The sequence below is a fragment of the Heteronotia binoei genome, chromosome 1 (assembly GCF_032191835.1).
Source record: "Heteronotia binoei isolate CCM8104 ecotype False Entrance Well chromosome 1, APGP_CSIRO_Hbin_v1, whole genome shotgun sequence".
NCBI classification, from domain to species: Eukaryota; Metazoa; Chordata; class Lepidosauria; order Squamata; family Gekkonidae; genus Heteronotia; species Heteronotia binoei.
The window spans coordinates 253,330,363-253,353,122 of NC_083223.1; the positions used below are offsets into that span (position 1 = coordinate 253,330,363).

Sequence of the window (22,760 nt, forward strand, 5' to 3'; positions counted from 1 at the left end):
TTTTTTAAAAAAGGTAAGTCTCTATCTCTTTCCCTCACAGTGATATATATAAAAAAGACATATCTCTGTGAGGGAAGGGGTTAGAGTAATTCAGGGAAAGCTGGGAATTCAGAAAATCTGCTTTAAACTATCGTTACAACACTATATTGATATTTTATTGCCATTTTAACAAAATACAGTGAAGTCTCTCATCTCATGGCAGTGGTGAGGGGGTGGGGAGTGGTTTGACAATGATGACAGTCCAGTCATTGAAAAGGTGGGAGTGAGTGGGACAAGGAAAACTGACAGAAACATTACATACAAGGAAAAAGCTGACTCCAAACTGGTTTCCAGAAAATGATTCAGGTAAGTTTCAAAAGAACCAGAGGAAAAAAAAACATGAAAAAGACAAAGAAGAAACAAAAATGTATGAAGAAATTGGGGGATAAACTGTGAAGCAGTATGGGGGCCAGAACCAATGGTGAAGAAAACATATAGAAAAGCCCTGAATTTTATAGTGATCTAAATATGAATCTTTGATATTCAAATCCAGAATTCTCCATTCCTGTTGCTGAAAGCTGACGCCCTGTTATATCTTTTCACGATAATGTACACAAATGCTTTAAGACTATAAACAATTGCGTTGGTGGTGGCTCATCCATTTCAGCAGCCTGTCTGTACTTGAAATCTCTTTCATGCTGTCATTACAAACCCTTTTTTCCCTTTCTCTGCCTGCTTCCTTTCCCTCAGCCTTTCCTTGGCTCTACATGAGGTCTTCCTCATCCACCAACCTGACTTTCTGCTCCCTCACAATAGTTATACTGGCAGTGTTCTGCAATTTATTTATTTAGGTGTTAGCAGTTCTATATCTTTGAACATTCCATGACATCACAGCAACTTAGTCAATAGTTGGAAGGAGAGAATTGTTTCTGACAGGTGGGAACCTGTAGAGTCTTTTCTTCTACACAACTGTAATATTAGCTTTCTTCTCCCTAGAATTATTCCTTGTCTGTTTACTTGGTGAAACAATTGACGTCTGTGACATTGCTGCAGAAGCTGAGGGCTAAGGGGATCCGAAACCCGGACCACTCACGGGCTCTGAGTGAGTTCTAAGTTGCTTGAATGTTAGCGCTGTAAACTTGGCTGATATGTTTGGGGGGAGAGGGAGAGATGGGAAAGGATCAATGGGAACACCTGCAGTTGGATGAAGTTGTAAGATCTCTGTTTTCCATTCTGCCAGAACTGAATGGGTAAGGCAGCTTGGTCCCTAATTGGAGAGTATGATAACATAAGAAGAGCTCTGTGGGATCTGGCCAGTGATCCGCCTAGTCCAGCATCCTGTCTCACACAGTGGCCAACTAGTTCCTCTGGATGGCCGACAACAGGGCATAGAAGTCAAGGCCTTCCTTCCCCTGATGTTTCCTCCTGGCACTAGTGCCTCGGAATGTGGAGGTTCCCTTCAGTCACCATGGCTAGCAGCCACTGATAGATCTATCTAATCCTCTTTTAAAGCTGTCCATTCCTGCGGCCATCAGTGCATCCTCTAGCAGCAGTTTTCATGTTTCTGTATAAAGAGGTCTTTCCTGTCTGTCGAGAATCTACTGGCCATCAGCTTCATTTGATGCCCTCGAGTTCTAGAATTTTGGCAGAGGGAGAAAAAATTATCTCTGTCAACTCTCTCCACCCCATGTGAAGAAACAGCACAGGAGAGTAAACTGCTGAGCATGTGCTAAGAGCCACTCTCTCCTCTGTCTCTTCCGCCTTTGAGATTTAAAGACAGTGGTGTTTGATAGTCAGCTGATAGCCTCATGCTGCTCTGTACACTCTCCTTGTTTTTCCTTGCTTCCTTGTTCAGGGAACGTCCCAGCTAGCTGCTTCCAGACTTCTGCATTCAGCTGATGCGAATGGAATACTGGGATGATGAGTGTCAGTCTGGACAAAGGTTGAATTTGAGGAGCTCAGAGTTGCTTGTGTGGTAGGGAAGGGATAGGTTCCCCGCAACGGCCCTGTTTTCCCCCTCCCTCCCTTGCATAGGGTGGCAACAAAACTCTATTCTTCCTTTTGCTCCCTCTGTCCAGGCATTTAGGGAGAATGCTTGCAACAGCCGCATCCTCCAGGCTGAAGGAGACTGCTGCTCTCTAGCAGAGGCTTTTGGTTCTTTCCTGACAGCATTTAAATGGAGATGCTGGGTCTTGGACTTGGGACCTTGTGCATGCTCACCAAGGCCCCTCATCATAAATTAGATAATAAGGTGGGAGACTGGATTTATGGTTCAGCCAAGCTAAACAAGTTAACAATGGTTAATTCTGGCCTACAATATGCGTTCCACTTGTACAGTAAGTACAGTGAGACCTGGCAGAAGTAGCTTTAGGCAAACGCATTTCTCTCAGCCCTTCCCCTCATTTGCAATTGGGGTTAATAATACAGACCTGCATTACAGGGTTGCTAGAATCATAGAATCCAGGCATTTAGGGAAAACGCTTGCGACAGCCGCATCCTCCAGGCATGGAGTTGGAAGGGACCTCCAGGGTCATCTAGTGCAACCCCCTGCACAATGCAGGAAACTCACAAATACCTGCCCCTAAATTCACAGGATTTACACAAGGACGACATATGTGGGACACTTGAAAAGGTTATATGAAGTGTTTAATTGTCAGTTTTTTGTTCTGTCTATCTTCCCGCTGTGGGCTCTTGGGGAAAGCCTTTAAGAGAGTCGCCCTGAGCCTGCTTCGGCAAGGAGGGCAGGATATAAATCAAATCAGGAACAATAACAAAAAGAAATGTTGGCAGTGTGGTGTAGTGGTTAGAATGTTGGGCTAGGACCTGGGCCAAATCTCCCTTGGGCCATGGAAGTTTTCTGAGTGATCTTGAGCAAGTCATGCACTCTCAGCCTCACCTACCTCAGTGGGTTGCTGTGAGAATAAAAAGGAGAAGAAGAGAATGAAGCAAGCAGTTCTGTGCCCCCATCGGGGAGGAAGATGTGGCATAAGTTAAATAAGTAAATGATGTTTCTATCATGACTCATCTTAGGTGTGGTCATGACCCAACAAGTCCAGCTGTCTAGGCAAAGGGCAATTCTGTACTTCCAGTCCTGAACAACCTGCTCTTTTTCTCCTCCTTACAGTCAAAGAAAAGCTGACAGCTGATCCTGACAGCGAGATTGCCACAACAAGTTTACGCGTTTCTCTCATGTGCCCGGTACGTTTGTAGCTTGGGGTTGCTCCTTTTTGTCTTTTATTGGTGAAGGTTCACAGCATAAAAATGGACTTCATCTGTCCCCTGACGGTGCTGCCCATCCACATGAGGGGATTTGAGGCATGCCTTGAAAAATCAAGCCACTGCATTAGCTGTGCCTGAGCAGGAGAGGAGGTGGCAAGAGTGCAGAATATGGATCTTGTCAGGGATTGGAAACTTAAGTGGGATTGGCCAACAGTGGTACTCAGATGGGAAACCACGAAAGAAGCCTGGGGTTGCTATACAGAGGAAGGCAATGGCAGGCGACCTTTGCTCATCTCTTACCTTTAAAACCACAGGGAGCTAGGGTCACTGTGAGTCAATTGCGATTTGATGCCACACTATTATTATCATTAATACAGGCATAGGGGCATCGTTGCTGAGTAAGGACCCAGCAGGGTCTTCTTGGTGCAGACCAGGGGGTTTTTTGTAGAAAAAGCCCAGCAGGAACTCATTAGTATGTGAGGCCACACCTCTGACATCACCATCATTTGCATACTAGGCCACATCTCTGACATCACCAAAAGTGCTATAATATCTTTTTTGAGATGGTCACCACACCTCAAAAAGATATTCTAGCTTTGGAAAAAGTCCAGAAATATATAGCATTACACCATGCTGGCTCTTGTGATCAAGTAGTGTGTTGGAATTTGATTTTTTTTTTCTGGAATGGCTATATATATGGTGTAACGCTTGAAAAAAGAAAGAGAAATAAAGCAGACAGGGAAGAAAACTGACAGAGAGAGAGAGAGACTGACAGAGAAAGAAAGACTGATAGAGAGAGAGAGAAAATACTGTCTGATTGACAGAGAGAGAGGGGGGAATAAAAGCAAATAGAAAGGAAAAAGAAAGACTGACAGAAAGAAAGAAATAATGAATGAATGAAAGGGAGAGAGGGGAGACGGAAAGAAAGAAAGACTAACAGAGAGAGAGAGAAAGAAAGAGAAAGAAAGAAAGAAAGAAAGAAAGAAAGAAAGAAAGAAAGAGAAAAAAATACTTTCTGATTGATAGAGAGAGAGGGGGGAAATAAAAGCAAGTAGAAAGGAAAAAGAAAGACTGACAGGAAGAAAGAAATACTGAATGAATGAAAGGGAGAGAGGGGAGACAGTTGGAAAGAAAGGAAGACTAACAGAGAGAGAGAAAGAACGAGAGAGAGAGAGACAGAGAGAAAATACTGTCTGATTGACAGAGAGAGGGGGAATAAAAGCAAATAGAAAGGAAAAAGGAAGACTGACAGGAAGAAAGAAATAATGAATGATTGAAAAGGAGAGAGGGGAGACAGTTGGAAAGAAAGGAAGAGAAAGAAAGACTGACAGAGAGAAAAAAAAGAGAAAATACTGTCTGATTGATAGAGAGAGGGGGGGAATGAAAGCAGAAAGAAAGAAAGATGAAATAGGAAGAAAGGAAGGGAAGGAGTGAAAGAAAGGAGGGGAAAAAGGCAGAAAGAGAAAATAATGAAAAAGAAATAAATGGAAAGAAAGGGGATGGGAACAACTCATTGGTAAAACTGCTGACTCCCAGCAAGCGTGACTGGCCTCTCTGAACCCCACCAGACACCCGGAACTCCAGAGGCCCTCACACACATGCAGCTGGTCTCCAAGAACCCCGCCATACACCCGAAACTCTGGAGGCCCCCGCGGACCCTGCCAGACACTCAGAATTCTGGAGGCCCCAGCACACACACGGCTGGCCTCCGCAGACCCTGCTGGACACCCAGAATTCTGGAGGCCCCCATGGACCCCGCTGGACACCTGGAACTCTGGAGGCCCTCGTGCACTCGTGGCTGGCCTCCGCGGACCCCTCCGGACATCTGGAACTCTGGAGAGCCCTGTGCACACCTGGCTGGCCTCCCTGGACCCTGCTGGACACTCGCAACTCTGGAGGCCAGCCTGCGCACGCATGGCTGGCCTCTCCAAACCCTGCCAGCCAGTGGGGAAGCTGCCTGGGCCAAGCCGGAATGCTGACCTGGGCCAAGCCGGAATGCTACCCGGGCCAAAAAACCCCAAGTGCCATCAGAAAAACCAGGTGCCATTCCTATCAAGTGTATAAGGAGGGAAGATTTGAACTGTGGCATGGGTTGGGGAGAGGTCTTTACACTCAAGTGGTGTTTTGGTTGAGCATGAAAGGATTAGATTTTACCTTTTTGATAGGGATTTTTCTGTTTGTCCTAAAACCCCTTGTGAGTTGTCCTGGATGGAACGACATGGTTTTTGATTCAGGAACTTGTCAAAATCAGGCAAAAGGGTGGGCGTCAATGTTCCCTCTAAGCTGTGAAGTCTTGTGAGCAAAAATTCTACTTCATGAACTACTGGCATTACGATTGTGAGCTACTGGCATTAAAGTTGTGAGAAATTAGTTTGCTCTGGGGCCGTTTTTCCTGCACTAAGACAAAAATGTGTGAGCCAGAGGCCGAAAAACTGTGAGCTAGCTCAGACTAACTCAGCTTAAAGGGAACACTGGTGGGGGGTTGAACCATTTCCAGCCAACTCATCCATTCTTTCTTTCTTTCCTTCCTTCCAGCTGGGCAAGATGAAGCTGACTGTCCCTTGTCGAGCATACACCTGCACCCACCTCCAGTGCTTCGATGCAGCCCTTTACCTTCAGATGAACGAGAAGAAGCCAACGTGGACCTGCCCTGTTTGTGACAAGAAGGCCCCCTACGAGGCCCTGATCATTGACGGGTAACCCTGGTGTAGGCCAAGCCTCTGCAGTCCCACCGTACTCTTTGCCTTAGGAGGTTGTAGGCTTTAGCGCTGTGTCTGTGCTTACTCCATGCCATAAAGTGGCACTGGCCTATCTACATTATGCAAATTGAATGAATGCAATGGCTGTTTGCCATCTCTGTGCTCTCACTTACAACAAGACCTGGGTTTGCACAGCACTGGTCTTGGAACAGTTTGCAACTTTAGCTGTACAAGCTGCCCATACATACCTGCAGTGGGGGTGGTCCCGTACATGGGACACTGGACAAGACTGCCTTGGGAATGGAGCTTCATTGCCCAGCACTGTGACTATTGAAAGCAGAAGGAATTAGGCACAGAAAGCTAATATTTGTCCATAGTGGGGCGGGGCTGTGGCTCAGCAGTAGAGCATCTGCTTTGCATGCAGAAGGTCCCAAATCCAGTTCCCCAATCCAGTTCCCCAGCATCTTCCGCTAAAAGGACCAGAAAACAGGTGATGGAAAAGACTTCTGCCAGTGATCTGGATTCAGTCTATGACAACTTCATGTATTCATATACATACTTCCTATAATTTATTTAATCACAAGTGCCAACTTGATTTGTGGGCCTAGAGCCTTTTTTAAAAAAAGTTTTCTATAAAGCTGAACTTCTGTATTCTGCTCTTGCATGAGATTCCAGACCATGTGCAGCCGTCAGGTAATAGCTGGGAGAACAGCATTTTTACAGGCCAGCGAGGTGAATATTTGCATCGATATATGCATTCATGTGCCTTAATGGTTTCAGCTTGGGGCTCCCAGTAATGGGAAAGAAAGCTCCTTGGAAGACAGTTTCCCCTACCACAACCAAACATATGAAATGCTGAGTTAGACTGTCCCTTTTCTGACTCATTTTTGTCTGCTCTGACTGGTAGCAACTTTGCACAGTCTCAGGCAAATAAATGTCTGTTTTCCTGAGTTCCTTTTGAAGGGGACTGAAACTGGGACTTCCTCAGTTCTCAGAGAGCCAGTTTGGTGTAATGGTTAAGTGTGCGGACTCTTATCTGGGAGAACCGGGTTTGATTCCCCACTCCTCCACTTGCACCTGCTGGCATGGCCTTGGATCAGCCATAGCTCTGGCAGAGGTTGTCCTTGAAAGGGCAGCTGCTGTGAGAGCCCTCTCCAGCCCCACCCACCTCACAGGGTGTCTGTTGTGGGGGAGGAAGGTAAAGGAGATTGTGAGCCGCTCTGAGACTCTTCGGAGTGGAGGGCGGGATAGAAATCCAATATCATCATCATCTTCTTCTTCTTCTTCTTCTTCTTCTTCTTCTTCTTCTTCTTCTTCTTCTTCTTCTTCTTCTTCTTCTTCTTCTTCTTCTTCTTCTTCTTCTTCTTCTTCTTCTTCTTCTTCTTCTTCTTCTTCTTCTTCTTCTTCTTCTTCTTCTTCTTCTTCTTCTTCTTCTTCTTCTTCTTCTTCTTCTTCTTCTTCTTCTTCTTCTTCTTCTTCTTCTTCTTCTTCTTCTTCTTCTTCTTCTTCTTCCTTGAGGAGGATAGCAGGCAGCAACAGTGATTTCTCCAAAGTGATGCTTCTGTACACCACGGTGCCTGCCCATGGGTTTCCTGGCATCCACTTGCTTCTCCCCCAGATATTTGTTTCCCGTAGCGAAGGTTTCCTTCTGTTGAACTGGAACAGGAGGTCCTTCAGAAGAACCTAGAAAGCCATTGGGTCTGCTGGGAGCTCTCATTTGGAAACTGCTGCCTTCATCATAGGAGGGCACTTGGCTTGGGACCTCCCAGCATTTTACGGTTGGCTTCCATACCAAAAGGCAGCCATTTTGTGTCCTGATCCTCACCATTCCAAAGTGGGCCTGCAGATTCAACAATGTTGGGGGACCTCTAGGTTAATTCATTCTCACTTGCAGAGCCAATGATCGATGCCCCCTTCAGAGGAGGAGGAGGTCCCTTGGAGTGTCATTTTCTGTCCTCAGCCTGAAAACAGGCCTTTTCATTTCAGGCCTCTCCTCAAGAGTGAAGCCAGGTTTTCTTTTTTCTTCCCTCACCCCCCCATCAACCTTCATGCCAAGGATGTGCTGTACCAGCAGGAAGTTTCAAAGGCCATTGAACTACCTGAGTGACTGCTCCTCTGTTCTCCAGTCCTTCAGATCAGACTCTTTGTTCCTTCTCTTTGTATGAGCATAAAGGGCAGAAAAGCCTCCCTTTCTCAAGCCACTCTGATGATGAGCAAAGTAGATGCTAAGGCTCAGAAAGCCAGTCTAGTGGTTTTTGTGACTCAGACATACCTCACGAGTTTGCTGCAACGGATAGGTGAGGGTTTCTTGGCAGGCAAATTAGAATGGGGGGAATGGCTCCAGGAATGCAGAAATGTTCCAAACAGACTTCTGCCATAATCTGCCCCTTTCCTCCTTCCCCGCCAAATTCCCCAAGCACCTTTTGAAAAGGATTAGGCAGCTTTCTCAGTTTCAAGTGATTTTTGTTTTTGTCTTGTTTCGTCCAGTTTGTTCATGGAAATCCTCAATTCGGTCACAGACTGCGATGAGATCCAGTTCATGGAAGACGGCTCCTGGTGCCCCATGAAGCCCAAGAAAGAAAACCAGGAGGTTTGCCAGCCATCGGCTTACAATGGGGTGGAAGGTAAGAGAAACCAGGGCTGCGTTTCCTGTGAGCGATGGGCAGCTGCTCCTCTTTGAATCGGCACAACAGAAAACCTCTCTCCGCGCAAAAATTCAAAAGCAACTAGACCGATATGTATCAACACTCTCTATTCAGTATAAATTCAAAATTCAATATAAATAATGTGCCCATGAGAAATCATACAAAAACATCATCATCCACGACAAGCCACTTTCATTCCTACTGACTCTTTTTGTAAGCCACTCTGAGTTTTATGAGCATCGGTCTTCAGCTAAGACCATCGATTATTGTGGACGTTATCAAAGATTTCAGGTTTTCACGGCTGGTAACATCATTAGGGTTTGTAGAATCTTTCGGGCTCAAGTGCTGTGTTCTACTGGAGAAAGTTTTCCTTCCAGATGTTTCGTTCTCAGCTGCAGAGAACATCCTCAGTGGCGTTGCAGCCGGAGCAGGCGCTCTGACCTTCTTGGCTGCTGTGCATTGAGTGGGACTCAATGCACAGCTCAATGCCCCACTCAATTCACAGCAGCCAAAAAGGTCAGAGCGCCTGCTCCGGCTGCAACGCCACTGAGGATATTCTCCGCAGCTGAGAACGAAACGTCTGGAAGGAAAACTTTCTCCAGTAGAACACGGCACTTGAGCCCGAAAGATTCTACAAACCCTAATTGTGGACGTTCACCATAAAGAGTCTGTAGGAATGAAAGTGGTTTGTCGTGGATGATGATGTTTTTATATGATTTCTCATTATTTGTATGGACACATTATTTGTATTGCATTTTGAATTTATACTGAATGTAGAGTGTTGATGCATACTGGTCTAGTTGCTTTTGAATTTTTGCGTGGAGAGAGGTTTTCTGTTGTGCTTGTACTAGTTCCTCTGTGGCCCCGATAGCCCGTCACCTCTTTGAAGTAGAACATCACAACATTGTCACCAGCAGAGCGCTTGGCTCTGGAAAAGAGCCGTGGCAGAGGTGCCGTCCTTCCCTAAAGAATTTCCAATGTATATGAACGTTTTTTCCCAAAGAGGTTTCCCCATGGTTTAGATGGCAGCCTGCAACATTTCTTCTCAGGGCTTCCTTGCATCCTCATTTTCCCATTTGTTATCTTTCTGTGGGTTTCCTTGTCACATCTGCAGGCTTTCTCAAGTCAGGTTGTGGTCTGAGAAAGCATGAAGGACCAGTGAGGAAAACATGGAAAAGCAGTGAATGCAAGATGAGGATGTGAGGAAGGTCAGAGAGAAATGGATGTTGTTTTGGCTTACAAACCATGGGAGAACTCAGTGTGAAAAGTAAGATCAGTCACAAGCGGTGGTGAGGGTGGGTGGGATTAAGAACATAAGAGAAGCCATGTTGGATCAGGCCAACGGCCCATCCAGTCCAACACTCTGTGTCACACAGTGGCAAAAAATTTTATATATACACACACACTGTGGCTAATAGCCATTGATGGACCTGTGCTCTATATTTTTATCTAAACCCCTCCAGGATTCCAGGAGATGTAAATAAGGCGAGACCAGGATGGGGCATTACTGAGTGGGGGCAGGTCTTTAAGGGCGAAGATGGGAAAATAGCTTTTTCAGGGTTTTTTTTGTAGCAGGAACTCCTTTGCATATTACGCCGCACACCCCTGATGTAGCCAATCCTCCTGGAGCTTACAGTTGGCCCTGTAAGAAGAGCCCTGTAAGCTCCTGGAGGATTGGCTACATCAGGGGTGTGCGGCCTAATATGCAAAGGAGTTCCTGCTACAAAAAAAAAGCCCTGAGCTTTTTGAATATCAAAAGGCTGGTTTGGGGCAGAGGCCTATAGTGTGCTCAGTACACTCAAGTGGTGTTTTTGTTGAGAATGAAGGGATTAGATTTTACCTTTTTGATAGGGATTTTTCAGTTTGTCCTAAAACCCCTTGTGAGTCCTCCTAAATGGAGTCCTCCTCCCAGTGCCTAGGGAGATGCTGTGGAATTGATGGGGCAGTGTCTGGGGAGGATGTGACATCATTTCTGGGAGATGCTCTAGAAATTTTCCCTAATCTATGGTAAAGGCAACTAAGGGGGTCATTTTTTCTCCCAAGTTTTCTCCAGTTTCTCAAGGGCAGGAGATTGGGGCTGAGGGCAGGGAATTCTTTCTGAGCCTGGGCAGCTAGAAGGACCGTAAGCCTACCTTTTTTGATGTCTGTATTATACAGAGATGTTTTTGTTCTGTTTTGTCTGCTTACTCAAAAACCCATTTCCTTCATGGTGTCTCCATGGGCAAAATGGTTATCACCTCGAATAATTATGAACAATTTTTGATAACGTCTGATAGGGATATCAAAATGGTAAATTTTCTTTCATGCCAACTTGAAATCCAGTGTTCCTTCCGTGCATGTGCACACCCAGTTTTGGGGGGCTCTTGATTACATATGAAGCTGCCTTGTGCTGAGTCTGACTTTTGCTCACTGAAGTCTCCTCTGAATAACCGCTCTCCAGAATTTCAGGCAAATAAACCTCTGTTCCCATTACCTGCTGCCTGAGACCTGATCAAAATTCTATACTTACCATGTTCCAGGTGGTTATGTAATGTTAACTGCAGAAGAGGGAATAATGGAATGTATAAACCACTTCAAAGACCAAAGGAACTGTTATTAGCATAAATCAACAAAAGAACCATGCTCTTAAAAATGTGTTAGCAATTGTACATATCCAAGAAAGTTCAAAATGAAAGATGCAGAAATTATTAATGACATGGACTTTGAGTGTTAATGTCGTTAATAATTTTTGCATCTGTCACATTCTTGGATATTTACAGTTGGGACTATAGTTTGTTGATTTATGCTAATAACGGTTCCTTTGGTCTTCGAAGTGGAACAGGTATTTGCCACATGTGTTTGGCATTTCTCTGCGGGACTGATCAGTGCAAACATGCATTGCCTGGTATAAGTGGTTCATTTAGGGAGAGCTCATATGGTGTAGTGGTTAGACTGTGGGGCTAGGATCTTCAGAAGTCAGCTACGAATCCCACTTCGTCCTGAAGCTCACTGGGTGACCTTGGGCTAGCCATTTTCTAACAGCTATCCTACCTCCCAGGGTTGTTGTGAGGATCAGGTGGGGAAGGTAAAACCATGTATGATTCCCTGAGCTCCTGGGAGGGAAAGAAGAGTGTTTCCAGCTCAACATTAGGAAAAACTTCCTGACCGTTAGAGCGGTTCCTCAGTGGAACAGGCTTCCTCAGGAGGTGGTGGGCTCTCCTTCCTTGGAGGTTTTTAAACAGAAGCTAGATGGCCATCTGACAGCAATGAAGATCCTGTGAATTTAGGGGGAGGTACTTGTGAGTTTCCTGCATTGTGCGGGGGGTTGGACTAGATGATCCTGGAGGTCCCTTCCAACTCTATGATTCTATGAGATGCATATGTATTAAACAGGAATAGGATGTGGGTGTATTTTTAATTCTTAAGTTGTTGCACGGTTGTTAAGGGCAGAAAGGCGATACATTTTGTAAACTAGACATTGCAAGGTGCCTAATGCTGCCAAGGTAACTTCTGGCTATTGGGGGAAGGCAAAGAACCTGGGAAGATACCTGCTGGATCAGTCAGAGTCCATTTGGTTGTGCAGCTTGTTTCCAACAATGAGGGCACAGATGCAAGTTCCATTTAGCTGGCATGGTTAATAAGGATTCAGTAATTGTCTTGCTAGATCAGGCTGGGAATCCAGTGTATGTTTCCCAACACTGCCTCACGCTGTCTCCCCCCCACGCACGCACAAACACTCTGGGAAGCCCCCAGTCATGGAGTGTGAAAGCCAACAGCCCTGTTCTGTTTACCACTCCAGTGACTGGTATTGAACAGTGGACTGCTCCTGAACTTGGAGGTTCTCCTTTAACTCTCATGGCTAACAGCCATCAGTGGAATTCTCCTCCATAAATTTGTGTAATCCTCTTTCAAAGACATCCTGTGGCTCTGAATTCCACACGCTCGCGTATGCCTTACGTGAAGGGAGCGCTTTTCCGCTGGCCAGACTTCCTGTTGCTAGCTTTCAAGGTTAGCGCCCTCGAACCCTTATGTGGCATTGTAAAAGGGTGCCTTCTTGTCTTGTCTGAAACGTGCCCTGATCCTTCCTTCCTTTCCTTCTCTCGGCAGCCAATTCCCTGTACATGGTGGGCCCTGATGGGAAGCAGCTGGCTGAAAGCAAGAAGAAAGTGGAGGTCATTGACCTGACACTAGACAGTTCTTCGGACGACGAGGAGCCGCCCGTGAAAAAGCAGTGCCCCGTCACCACCGCAGCCATTCCATCTGCAGCGGGACCCAAGGGGTAGGGAAACCACTTGGCTCAGGCCTTCTGTTTTCAACTAAGCGCAGAGGCACTTAGACTTCAGTTTCCCCAAAATGTTATACCAAACAAGGTTTGACTGCAGCAGAACAGGGGAAGACACAAGAAGTGGATGATTAGGTGAAGATGCTGTGCAATTTAGGGGCAAAATGTCTGTGGAAGCAGCCTAAGTTACCTTGTGTGGGTTTGATTATCCAAACCAGCAATGTCAAACATGCGGCCCGGGGGCCAAATCAGGCCCCCAAGCAACTGGCTGTCATCTGCTTCCTTCTCCGTCTCTCTTGCTTCCTTCTGCATAACAGCTTTCTTTGCAAGGCTTGCTCAATCGCACAGGAGCTTTAGAGCAAAACCCGTATTTTCTCCATTGGATGAGGCTCCTCCCTTGGGGAGGAAGGGGAGGGGAGGCAGAGCTTGTTTTGCCAGGCTCTCTCAATTGCATTGCTGAGTTACGAAGCCAATACTCCCTTCTGTTGGTTGAGGCTCCTCCCCCTCCTGGCCCCCTGGGAAGGAAGGAAAGACCCAGAGCTTCCCTTGCCCAGTTCCCTGGATCCCATGGGAGAAGTACAAAGAAAGCTAGACCAACAAGTGCTAATGTTTTAAGCATGTTTTAAGTTAAAAAAAAATCTTTGTGTTTGTCTGTGTCCTTTATAAAGTTTATAGCTCTGCTACCTAATCTTAGATAGGTATACATATGGCCCGCCCATCAGGGTCTCATTTATGTCAGATCTGGCCCTCATAACAAATGAGTTTGACACCCCTGATCCAAACCTTTCTCAATACAGGGTATTAAGTACTGACCACCAACCATCCTCAGTCCTGCGGAGCCCCCCGATGGCAGCTGTCGGCAGCGACTACCTATCCAGCCTCCCAATCCCAGACTACCACCCTTCCTACCAGGTCCCTTCAGATATCCAAGGTAATTTTGTCTTCCTTTCTCAGCCTGAGGGTCAGTCTCAGTTTAATCTTCAGGAATTTTTTAATGTAGGGGCTAGAAACTGGCCCTCAGTCCTGAGTATTGCAAGTATCTCTGATGCAGAATTATTTTGTATCAAGAATAATCCGTAATGCTTCTCACAGTTGGCTAACTTTTAAGTGCTGTTTTAAGCATTGCCTGTATATGGCCAAAAGAGCCACCTTGCTGCCACCTGTCTTCTCCCAGAAGGGATAATTGGGGGGGGGGGTGTGCATGTGTGTGCGTGCGGAGCAATCTCTAATGCAGGGGTGGCCAAACTTGCTTAATGTAAGAGCCACATAGAATAGACATCAGATGTTTGAGAGCCGCAAAATATGAATTTCAGATGTTTGAGAGCCGCAAGATGTGAACATCAAATGTTGGAGAGCCACAAGACTGGAAGGCAGGCAGGCAAATAAATGGAGGGAGAGGTAGAAAGAAAGCAACTTTAACTTTAAATGCCTTCTCCAAGCCACCAACTGGCTTGGTTTGGAGAAGTTATTTAAAGAGAGAAATGCCTTCTTCAAGCAGGCCAACAGGGCAGTGTGGGGGGGTCAAAAGCCACACAATATATATCAAAGAGCCACATGTCACTCCTGAGCCACAGTTTGGCCACCCCTGATGTATCCTGGAGGTGCCCAAGAGTAAGCCAAGCTGTTTATAGTCTGCTTTGAAGCTTTTTGCACTTTTAATCAGTCCTACAAAGAGTGATTCCCTCCTCCACAGCTGTTCAAATAAGTCTACCAGTTTGTAACCTTCAATGATTTCTGCCAATCAGCTTGCCCCTACATGAGTGTGACCTGGTGAAATGCACAATTTTGTAAAAGTTTTCCTTCCTGGTCGCCTTGAGGCAGGCGTGGCTGCTGGCAAACCTGTACTGGCTGCATGTTCTGTGACTTTTTGGTGATATTGTAGGCAGACTTTCCTCCCCTGTCACCCCCAGTCTTAGTTGGCTCCTTGGGTTCTTAGTGAGCTTCTAATCAATGTGGAGTTTGATAAGGGAAATGGCAGAAGAACCCTTCTGCTGTTAGGAAGGAGTCCCACTTCCAGGTCAAATGCAGAGGTTACTCTGTGCCAGTTTACCAAATCGAACCTTTAGCTGTAAAGATGGGTGCTAACCACTGGTTTGGGATGAATAGAGGAGTTGAGCTTGACCGGATTAGCTGGGAAAGCCTCTCTAAACAAACACAGTTGGGGAAAACCTAGCAGAGAAATCAGGGAAGTGCGGGGCTGGGGGGAGATGGCCACACAAAATGGAATTTTAAAAAGCCAGGTTATTTTTTTAAAAATTACCTGTACCTGTTAACCAGAAGGGTTCTCACAGCAGTTTACCAGCAAAAATATAACTGAAACCCTGATACAAAACAGACTGCTGCTTATTTAGAACGAACAGAAACAACGGCACAGCAACCCAGCGTTTACCCACTAAAAGCTTGGGTAGGTTTTTTTTTGCCCTGGGGCTTAAGCTTGGCAACACAAGCGCCAGGTGAATGGCTGCTGGGAAGGAGTTCCCTAGATAAGGTGCCACCACAGAGGGCATGCCTCTTGTAATTCCAGAGGGGTGACTGTGTTAGTCTCTTGTACCAAAATGAAGCAGAAGTCCAGTGGCACTGAAGACTTAGGACCATTTATTCCATTGTGAGCTTTTGTGAGTCGGAGCTTGCTGTGCCATCCGAAGAAGTGAGCCCTGATTCACAAAAGTGCATGCTGGGTTTCTGTTTTATCATGTGTCTAGTAGCCACCTACCTTGGCTCCCAAAGGCAGGAGAATGCTGAAGGACGTTTAGCACTAGAATGAATGTTGTCTGTTCCATTCCGCGACTGTTCTGTAGCTTTGCTGCATTTGGGTTCTGCTTTTTTCCTTCAGTGAACCGCTGTCAGTTTCTGTAAACTTTATGTGAATGTGTGCACAACTTGTATGTGGATATTTGTTATATATATATATATATATGTTCGGAACATACTCCACAAAAGAACTGACCTGTGCAGATGACTCTCCTTTGTGTACATTCCCACCCCCACCCGTTTTGTTCTTCTAGTCCTCCGCATTCAAGAATTTTTGTTAAATTTCATAGAAAGAAAGAAGTAGATAAGAAATAAGAAAGAAATAAGTAAATAAGTGCTTCTAGTCCTGAGGGAAAACCATTGAAGTTCTTACCCCCACTCCTAATCCTTTCCACCAAATAAGGTTTCTCCAGGCATTCTGCACTTGTTTTCTAGCCTGTTTTCAGAACTTTCAGGGCTGTCGCAATCATAGAATACCAGAAGACCGTTGGTTGCAATTAAGGGGGATGATGTTTTTCTTGTGGGGGATTCTGCTATCTTATGAACATAAGAGCTCTGCTGGATCAGACCAGTGGTCCATCTAGTGCAGCATCTTGTCTCACACAGTGGCCAACCAGTTCCTCTGGGAGGGGGGGGGGGCAACAACAGGGCATAAAGGCCCAGGCCTTCCCCTGATATTGCCTCCTAGCATTGGGATTGAGAGGGGCCATGCCTCAGTGGGAAAGCATCACTTGGCATGCAGAAGGTCCCAAGTTCAATCCCCAGCATCTCCACTTAAAAGGACCAGGTAGGAGGTGATGTGAAAGGCCTCTGCTTGAGACCCTGGAAAAGCCACTGCCAGTCTGAGTAGACAGTATTGACCTTGATGGACCAGTGGTCTGATTCAGTATAAGGCAACTTCATGTGTGCATGTGATTCAGAGGTTGGCTGTCTCTGAATGTGGAGTTTCATGATAGTTTGCCCTTTCATGATGCTTGTGGAGTTTCATAAGGAAATGTGAGTTCAGCTACATGAGATGAGATGACAGAGCCTGAAAAGTGAAAGAGGCAAAGACTGAGAGCATGTCAGAGAAGTTCAGTGGTGATTGGCTTGTGGGGATGGGGTAGGGATCTGGGCAGTGGGTGGTGCTGATGTAGCTTACAGATTGTGAATTGCATCCTCCAAATCATGCCCGGAGCTTGCTTTCCCACTTTCCCACTTGTGCAGCATCACATAGACCCATGTTATGCTCTGGGGAGTTGGGGAACCCTCGCTGACAGCATAGGAAAGGAAGTGGGAGTCTAAAGATGATGCAGACTTTTGTTCTATAATCCATTTGTGCCACTACACCTGGGGAGGAGGAGGCGGCATCCAGGGAAGATCTGTGCATACTCGGTTAGGAGAAGGAAGCTTTCTGCACATGTTTAGAGTTGCTCTTCTTGATGCTCCTGCATGAATGTTGAGAAAGAGAGTCCTGAGCAGTTTGAGGGTTTTTGAGGTTGTGTTCAGCTTTCATTTACGCATTCTTTAATCTTATAAACTGTTATTTATTTTGGAATTAAGTTGTCAAAACCCCATACAGAGAACAGAGTTGTACTTCAAAAGAAATACATGAAGTGCCAATAGAATGGGTTTAAAAGAATCCACCCCAGAGCCAAAAAGTGCCCTGGAGGATTTCTAGCTTAACCCCAACTCCCAAAACAGGCCGCTGAGAAAGGTCTTGTGCAACTTATAAAAGATGTTTTGGCACTTCTGGAGTCTGTCTTAAAGCTGTAATTGGTGGCTGGTTTTAAATACTTTCTTCTCCCTCCTGCTTCCTGCAATGTTTTCCATTAAATACATGAAACTTAAGTTGCATTTTCCTTGCCTGCAGATCCGCAGTTTAAATTTACTCCTTTCGAGTGTCTCTGTGCCCTCAGAGCAGCAGAGGGGTCGTGTGGCCAAGGTTTATACTCAAACTCCAGTCCCAGATTAGCATCTCCAAGCCTTCCCCCAACCAAATGAATGGTGGACCCCTGGCTCCCACTTTAGAACATCCTGCCCTTGCTGAAATACCCCTCTCCCCTTTCTTTTAAACCCTGCCTTTCTCCCATCCCCCCACCCAATATGTTTATTTTGCCATTAAGATTATTTTTCCCCTTTTCATTTTTCTAGGTCTGGATTTGTTTTCCTTCCTTCAAAGTGAAAATCAGGTATGTTTTGTTTTTCTCTCACACGTGCTGTCTCTTCTCTTCCATATCCCCCACCTTCTCCTGTCTTCCCTTAATTCCTTCATCAAATCAGTAGGACGATAGCGGGGGGGGGGGGGGGGGAGCCAGTTTTTCTCCTTCCCTACTTTGAGCCATCTAGCCCATCTGTGACTCTTTAAGCAACCCTCCAAGCTATTTAAAAGAAAGTGTGATCTGTTGCTAGGCCACAGGAGGGAGCTCTTCCTTCAGCTTTTGTTTCTGGAGTCTTAACTTGACTCTGTCTCGTTGGCAAAGCAGAGGAGCTTTCCTCTCTTTCGGAGACTTCCTTGTTTCAGAAAATGCAGCTTGCTCTGTACTTGCTTAAGTTTTAGTCAGGGGTCATTTTGTAGAAAAATAGGTGGTGGAGCTCATTAGCATATGCCGTCCCCCCCCAGCCAACAGCAACCTGACGTAAGAAAGGAGAGCCCAGGCGAGCGAGGCCTGATTGGGATGGTGAGAGATCCAAGCAGGCCCCGCTCACCTGGGGCTCTCTTTGGCCATCCCCCCCTCAGTCAAAAGGCCAGCAAGCCACTTACTGCCCAAAATCACATAAGAAGCAGAGAAAGGGTGGTGTGGGCTTCTCCAGGGGTTAATGAGGGCTGTTGGGGGTGTGGCAAAGCCCCAGGTGACTGGCTGCCCCCTGTCCTAATCCAGGGATTGTTATGCAGCTGCAACTGCTATTCAATGGAGAAGGTAGGTGGGGAGAAGGAGGGGGAACCCTCAGAAAGCTGTGCTCCTGTGAGCTCCTGCTGAATTCAAGGCCTGGTTTTAGCAAAGCCCAAGGGTCTTGCAGGGAGCTTGATTTTGAGTGGGCGGGCAACACTTTCATCATGCCTTTGCAGAGAAGTTGATGTCTAGCATGTCTGAGCTGTGAAAAGCTTCTCTTAAGGGGAAACCTTTCTTGGGGAAACTAGGCAGAGATGAAACTGACCAAAACAACATGGCTTTGTAAAATGGGAGAGAGGGAGGTCACCATGGTGCATGGACACTGGGGACTGTCCCCGCTGGGCTTCTGTATTTCTGCTTCTTGGCCTCCTCTTCCTCCAGACGGCCATTCCTTCCCTGTCTTGGGAGCCATTTGCATCCCACAAAACACAGAGGTTCCTGCAACAGTTGCCTTGTCTCCCCGAATGGTAATAGCTGAGATTAGCATTATGGACTGTGTCTCAGTCGTTTTTGACTCTTCACCTTTTGTGCAATGTTGATGCATTGAACCAGCACTTCTTTAAAAAAAAAAAAAAAGTTCTTGTGCAACTTATTGAAAAGCCAAAGAACCCTTTGATTTCCTACTAGAGTTGGGGGAAGGGGGTGGGAAAGTGGCAGCAAGGGGTCTGGAGAGACCTTTGTAAACTGGTACATAAAGCTTGCCCTCCTTTCCTCTTCCTGTGATAAAAACAGAGTTGTTTGTTCTGATGGCTTAGCGTGTGTTTGGGGCAGGGTGCAGAGTCATAGCCTATGAACATTTGCTTTGTGGGGAGATGCTGTTAACTTAGGGACACATCACATTTGAACCATTCATTTGTGGTCAAGAGGTAATTTCTGCCTTTCCCCAAAGTGCAGGTGTTACTACTGGAGCTGCTTGCTCTGTGACCAGCTACCTACTGTACACGTGCTCTTCACACTTGGTTCATCGTGGTCTGGCTTATAACTGGGGTTGATTTGTGTGTGGGGACAAGGGGGGGGCACAAAACCTCTCTTCAGCCCTGGAGGGGAAGTAGGTTTTTCATTTTTTCCTGCACCTTAATTCTCTAAAGCTGGAGTGCAACATTTGGCTAATGAATTACTTAGATTAACTGTTCAAGAAATGGAGTGATCGAAGAAACCTTAGTTGATGAATCCATACACTAATTCAGTTTGCACGTGAATAAAGCCTGTTCTCTTTATTTTTTGTGGCGTGGTTCTGTGTCCTTTTAGGCATCCTTTATCTATTTTGTTTCCTTCATGTATTCACCACTTCTCTCCTCAGTGGGGACCAGAGTGGCTTACAACACTCTTTCCATCTTTATTTTATCCTCACAACAACCCAGTGAGGCAGGTTAGGCTGCGAGTGATTAGCCTGATGTCGCCCAGCAAACTTCCATGGCTGAGTCGGGATTCAAACCCAGGTCTCCCTGATCCTAGCTTAACACTCCAACCACTACATCTTGCTGGCTCTTTTCCTCCTGGAAAAGGCATCCTCCCTTCTCTAATACACACTTATAGGAGGAAAGACAGCAGTGCTTGCCGTTAGCATTTTTTTAAACTCTGTGTGTCAGAGCCCTGACCTTGATAGCCCAAGCTAGCCCGATCTCAGGAGCTAACTAGGGTCAGCCCTGGTTAGTCTTTGGATTGGAGCAGGGGTCATTTTGTAGAAAGAGGTGCTGGAGCTCATTAGCGCAATTCACTTGCAGATACCACAGACCTAAATCATATCAGCTCAGCATCTACCTTCAAATGCTTCTTGAACTATAGCTGTAATAATAAAACCTTACTCCCGTCGTACTTTTTACATTACTTTCTCCTATGTGGCCACAGTGGCATGATGAAGATTTCCATCTGTCTGCCTTATATGGTTTGGCGATTTCCCCATTTTTTTTTGTGGGGGAAAAAATATTAGAAAGTTTGTCAAATTTCAGCAAAACTCTCACAGGGGGTTTGAACAATGGAGCCCAGAAGCAAGTGGGGGAGGAGGATAAGAAAGAAAGAGCACAATAAAATTTAGAGGTTGTGGAGCTCTGCTCCTGGGAGCTCCTGCCCAAAATGAGGCCTGGATAGGAAACCACCAAGGAGTACCGGGGTCATGACCTGGAGGCAGGCAGTGGCAAACGGTCTCGGAACGTCTCTTGCCTTGAAAACCTCACAGGTCTGTAACTTGATGGCAAAAAAAATTTATGTTTAAAAGCATTTTAAAAATAAAAGAATCCCCTACTGATTTGACATATCATTGTTTTAGTGGATCAGATTTTTTTTAACTTAGTGTTAACTGGCTGAGTGAATGTTTCAGTCCTATTAAAAACTCTGATAAGTAATCAGGAAGGAAATTCATTCCCCCCCCCCCCATACAAATGTTTCCAAAACCACTGGGTGGCAAACATCATTGCAGAAGAGAGTCCTCCCAGCCTTCAAGAGCTTACATCAGGACATAAGAGAAGCCATGTTGAATCAAGCCAATGGTCCATTTAGTCCAACACTCTGTGTCACACAGTGGCCAAAAAAACCAGGTGCCTTAGTTGATGATACAAAAGACACCAGGTTGAAATCACCTGTTTAGAAGAGGCAGTCCTTTCTACACACCAAGAGAAAGGTGAATATGCCCTTTCAAAAACCACCAGATGGGACACACCATCTTGGAAGAGGCAGTCCAGTTCCCTCTCTCGCTCAGAGGAATGCCACTTCTAATAAGATGCCTGGTGCAGTACAGTTAAGCATCTTTTGGAAAGAAAAGGGTGTACATTTTTGTTCAGAATGAATGGACTGGATTCCTTGCATCAGTTCTGCTTGCAGAAGTTATTTCCTTTGGCAAGACTCGGAGCCCCTCTGGCATAAGGGAAAAGTCTCTTTGTGACCAACGAGAATGTCTCTGAGAGGAGATTCAACCCATTTTTTTTACACAAATTTAATGTACTAATGGGTTGAAATTCAGAAATTATTCATCAACTAAAGTTCTTTTAATCCTTCAGATCTCACTCTTGCTCTGTATTGCTGTCTTCTTTGGGCACAGTGATTCGTGCACACTACAAATTATGAGACCAGGGGGAAAAGGACAGAAGAGACACCAACCTTGCTTTCTTTTCTATTTGTTAAAGCGAGTTTCTAGTCCTCAAAGACTGTGTAGATAGGTTTAAAAGTGGGCGTCTAAGCAGTGCCTGATAATCTCTGAGCAACCAGAGCAAGGCTCCCAGCAGCCAAAGGATTGGGGCTAGCAGAATCAAACACAGCTTTCCATACCAGTCTGCTTAATTAATACAGCTGCAAAATTTGGATCCCTCTGATGCAGCATTTCTGTGCATGTGTGCCAAATGAATAGCAGCTGGGGAGAGCAATTTAGCTCAGGAAAATAGCATTGCTGACCAGCCCCTGTGCTTCTCCTGTACACATATTGTCTCCCCTTCTCACAGTTAAAAGAAAGAGTGGAAGCCAAACTATTTGTTACCATACGGAGATCAATGTACTGTTGATAAATATTTGATTGTAAGATTTATGTTCCATCGTTGGTCTTGAAAAGCAGTTCACAGCCGACTCATGGCAATCCTGTAGAGTTTTCACAGCAAGAGACAAAACGGGGGTGGCTTGCCATTGCTTGCCTCTGCGTAGCGACCCTGGACTTTCTTGGGGCTCTCCCATCCAAGCACTAGCCAAGACCGACCGAGCTTAGCTGCCATAATCTGATCAGATCTGGACAGCCTGGGCCCTGCAGGTCAGGACAGGCACATCTTTCCAAAAATGCAAAAAATCTGTGGGCGTTTTCGCACAGGGCTTACCCCGGAGCGACGTCCCTCTTCACCACGCAGCGTCTGTGCGGATTTCGCACCAACTGCTCCGCAGAACCTGGAAGTGCCGCGGCTTTTGCGTCGCAAATGTAAACCGCCAAAAACCAACTTTACATTTGTGACGCAAAAGCCGCGGCTCTTTGCGGCTCTTCCGGGTTCTGCGGAGCAGTTGGTGCGAAATCCGCGCAGACGCTGCGCGGTGAAGAGGGACGTCGGTCCGGAGTAAAGTTAGTGGGAAAACGGCCTGTGTGTCTGTATATTACGCCCTTTTCCTTTGTTTCAGGACCCTCTATTATGCAAATTTAAAAATAAGTAAAAAAAAAACCTACAGGGAGATCCATGATTGATTCCTCCCCACCCCCCACCCCCCCGACAAAATGCAGCAGCATATCAGTTGGGGAATGGACTAGGAGTGTTTAACCCCTCCCCTGCGCTATTTTCCCCATTTAAACCACACTCAACCCAGTTGCCGTTTTCTGCGTGGAAGAAGACTCAAGTGCTGTATGGAAACAACTCTCCCTGCCCCCCAG

General features: G+C 46.0%; 1 protein-coding gene across 3 annotated transcripts in view; it reads left to right on the top strand.

Annotated features, from left to right (window-relative positions):
* PIAS3 (protein inhibitor of activated STAT 3) overlaps positions 1-22,760 on the top strand; it is a 63,318-nt gene that overhangs the window by 37,491 nt on the left and 3,067 nt on the right. For all 3 annotated transcript variants that reach the window (XM_060253029.1, XM_060253046.1, XM_060253038.1), the window contains 7 exons: positions 976-1,081; positions 3,104-3,177; positions 5,734-5,894; positions 8,385-8,521; positions 12,629-12,800; positions 13,601-13,734; positions 17,688-17,725. In XM_060253029.1, coding sequence (XP_060109012.1) covers positions 976-1,081; positions 3,104-3,177; positions 5,734-5,894; positions 8,385-8,521; positions 12,629-12,800; positions 13,601-13,734; positions 17,688-17,725 — 822 coding nt within the window. The remainder of the gene's footprint in view (positions 1-975; positions 1,082-3,103; positions 3,178-5,733; positions 5,895-8,384; positions 8,522-12,628; positions 12,801-13,600; positions 13,735-17,687; positions 17,726-22,760) is intronic.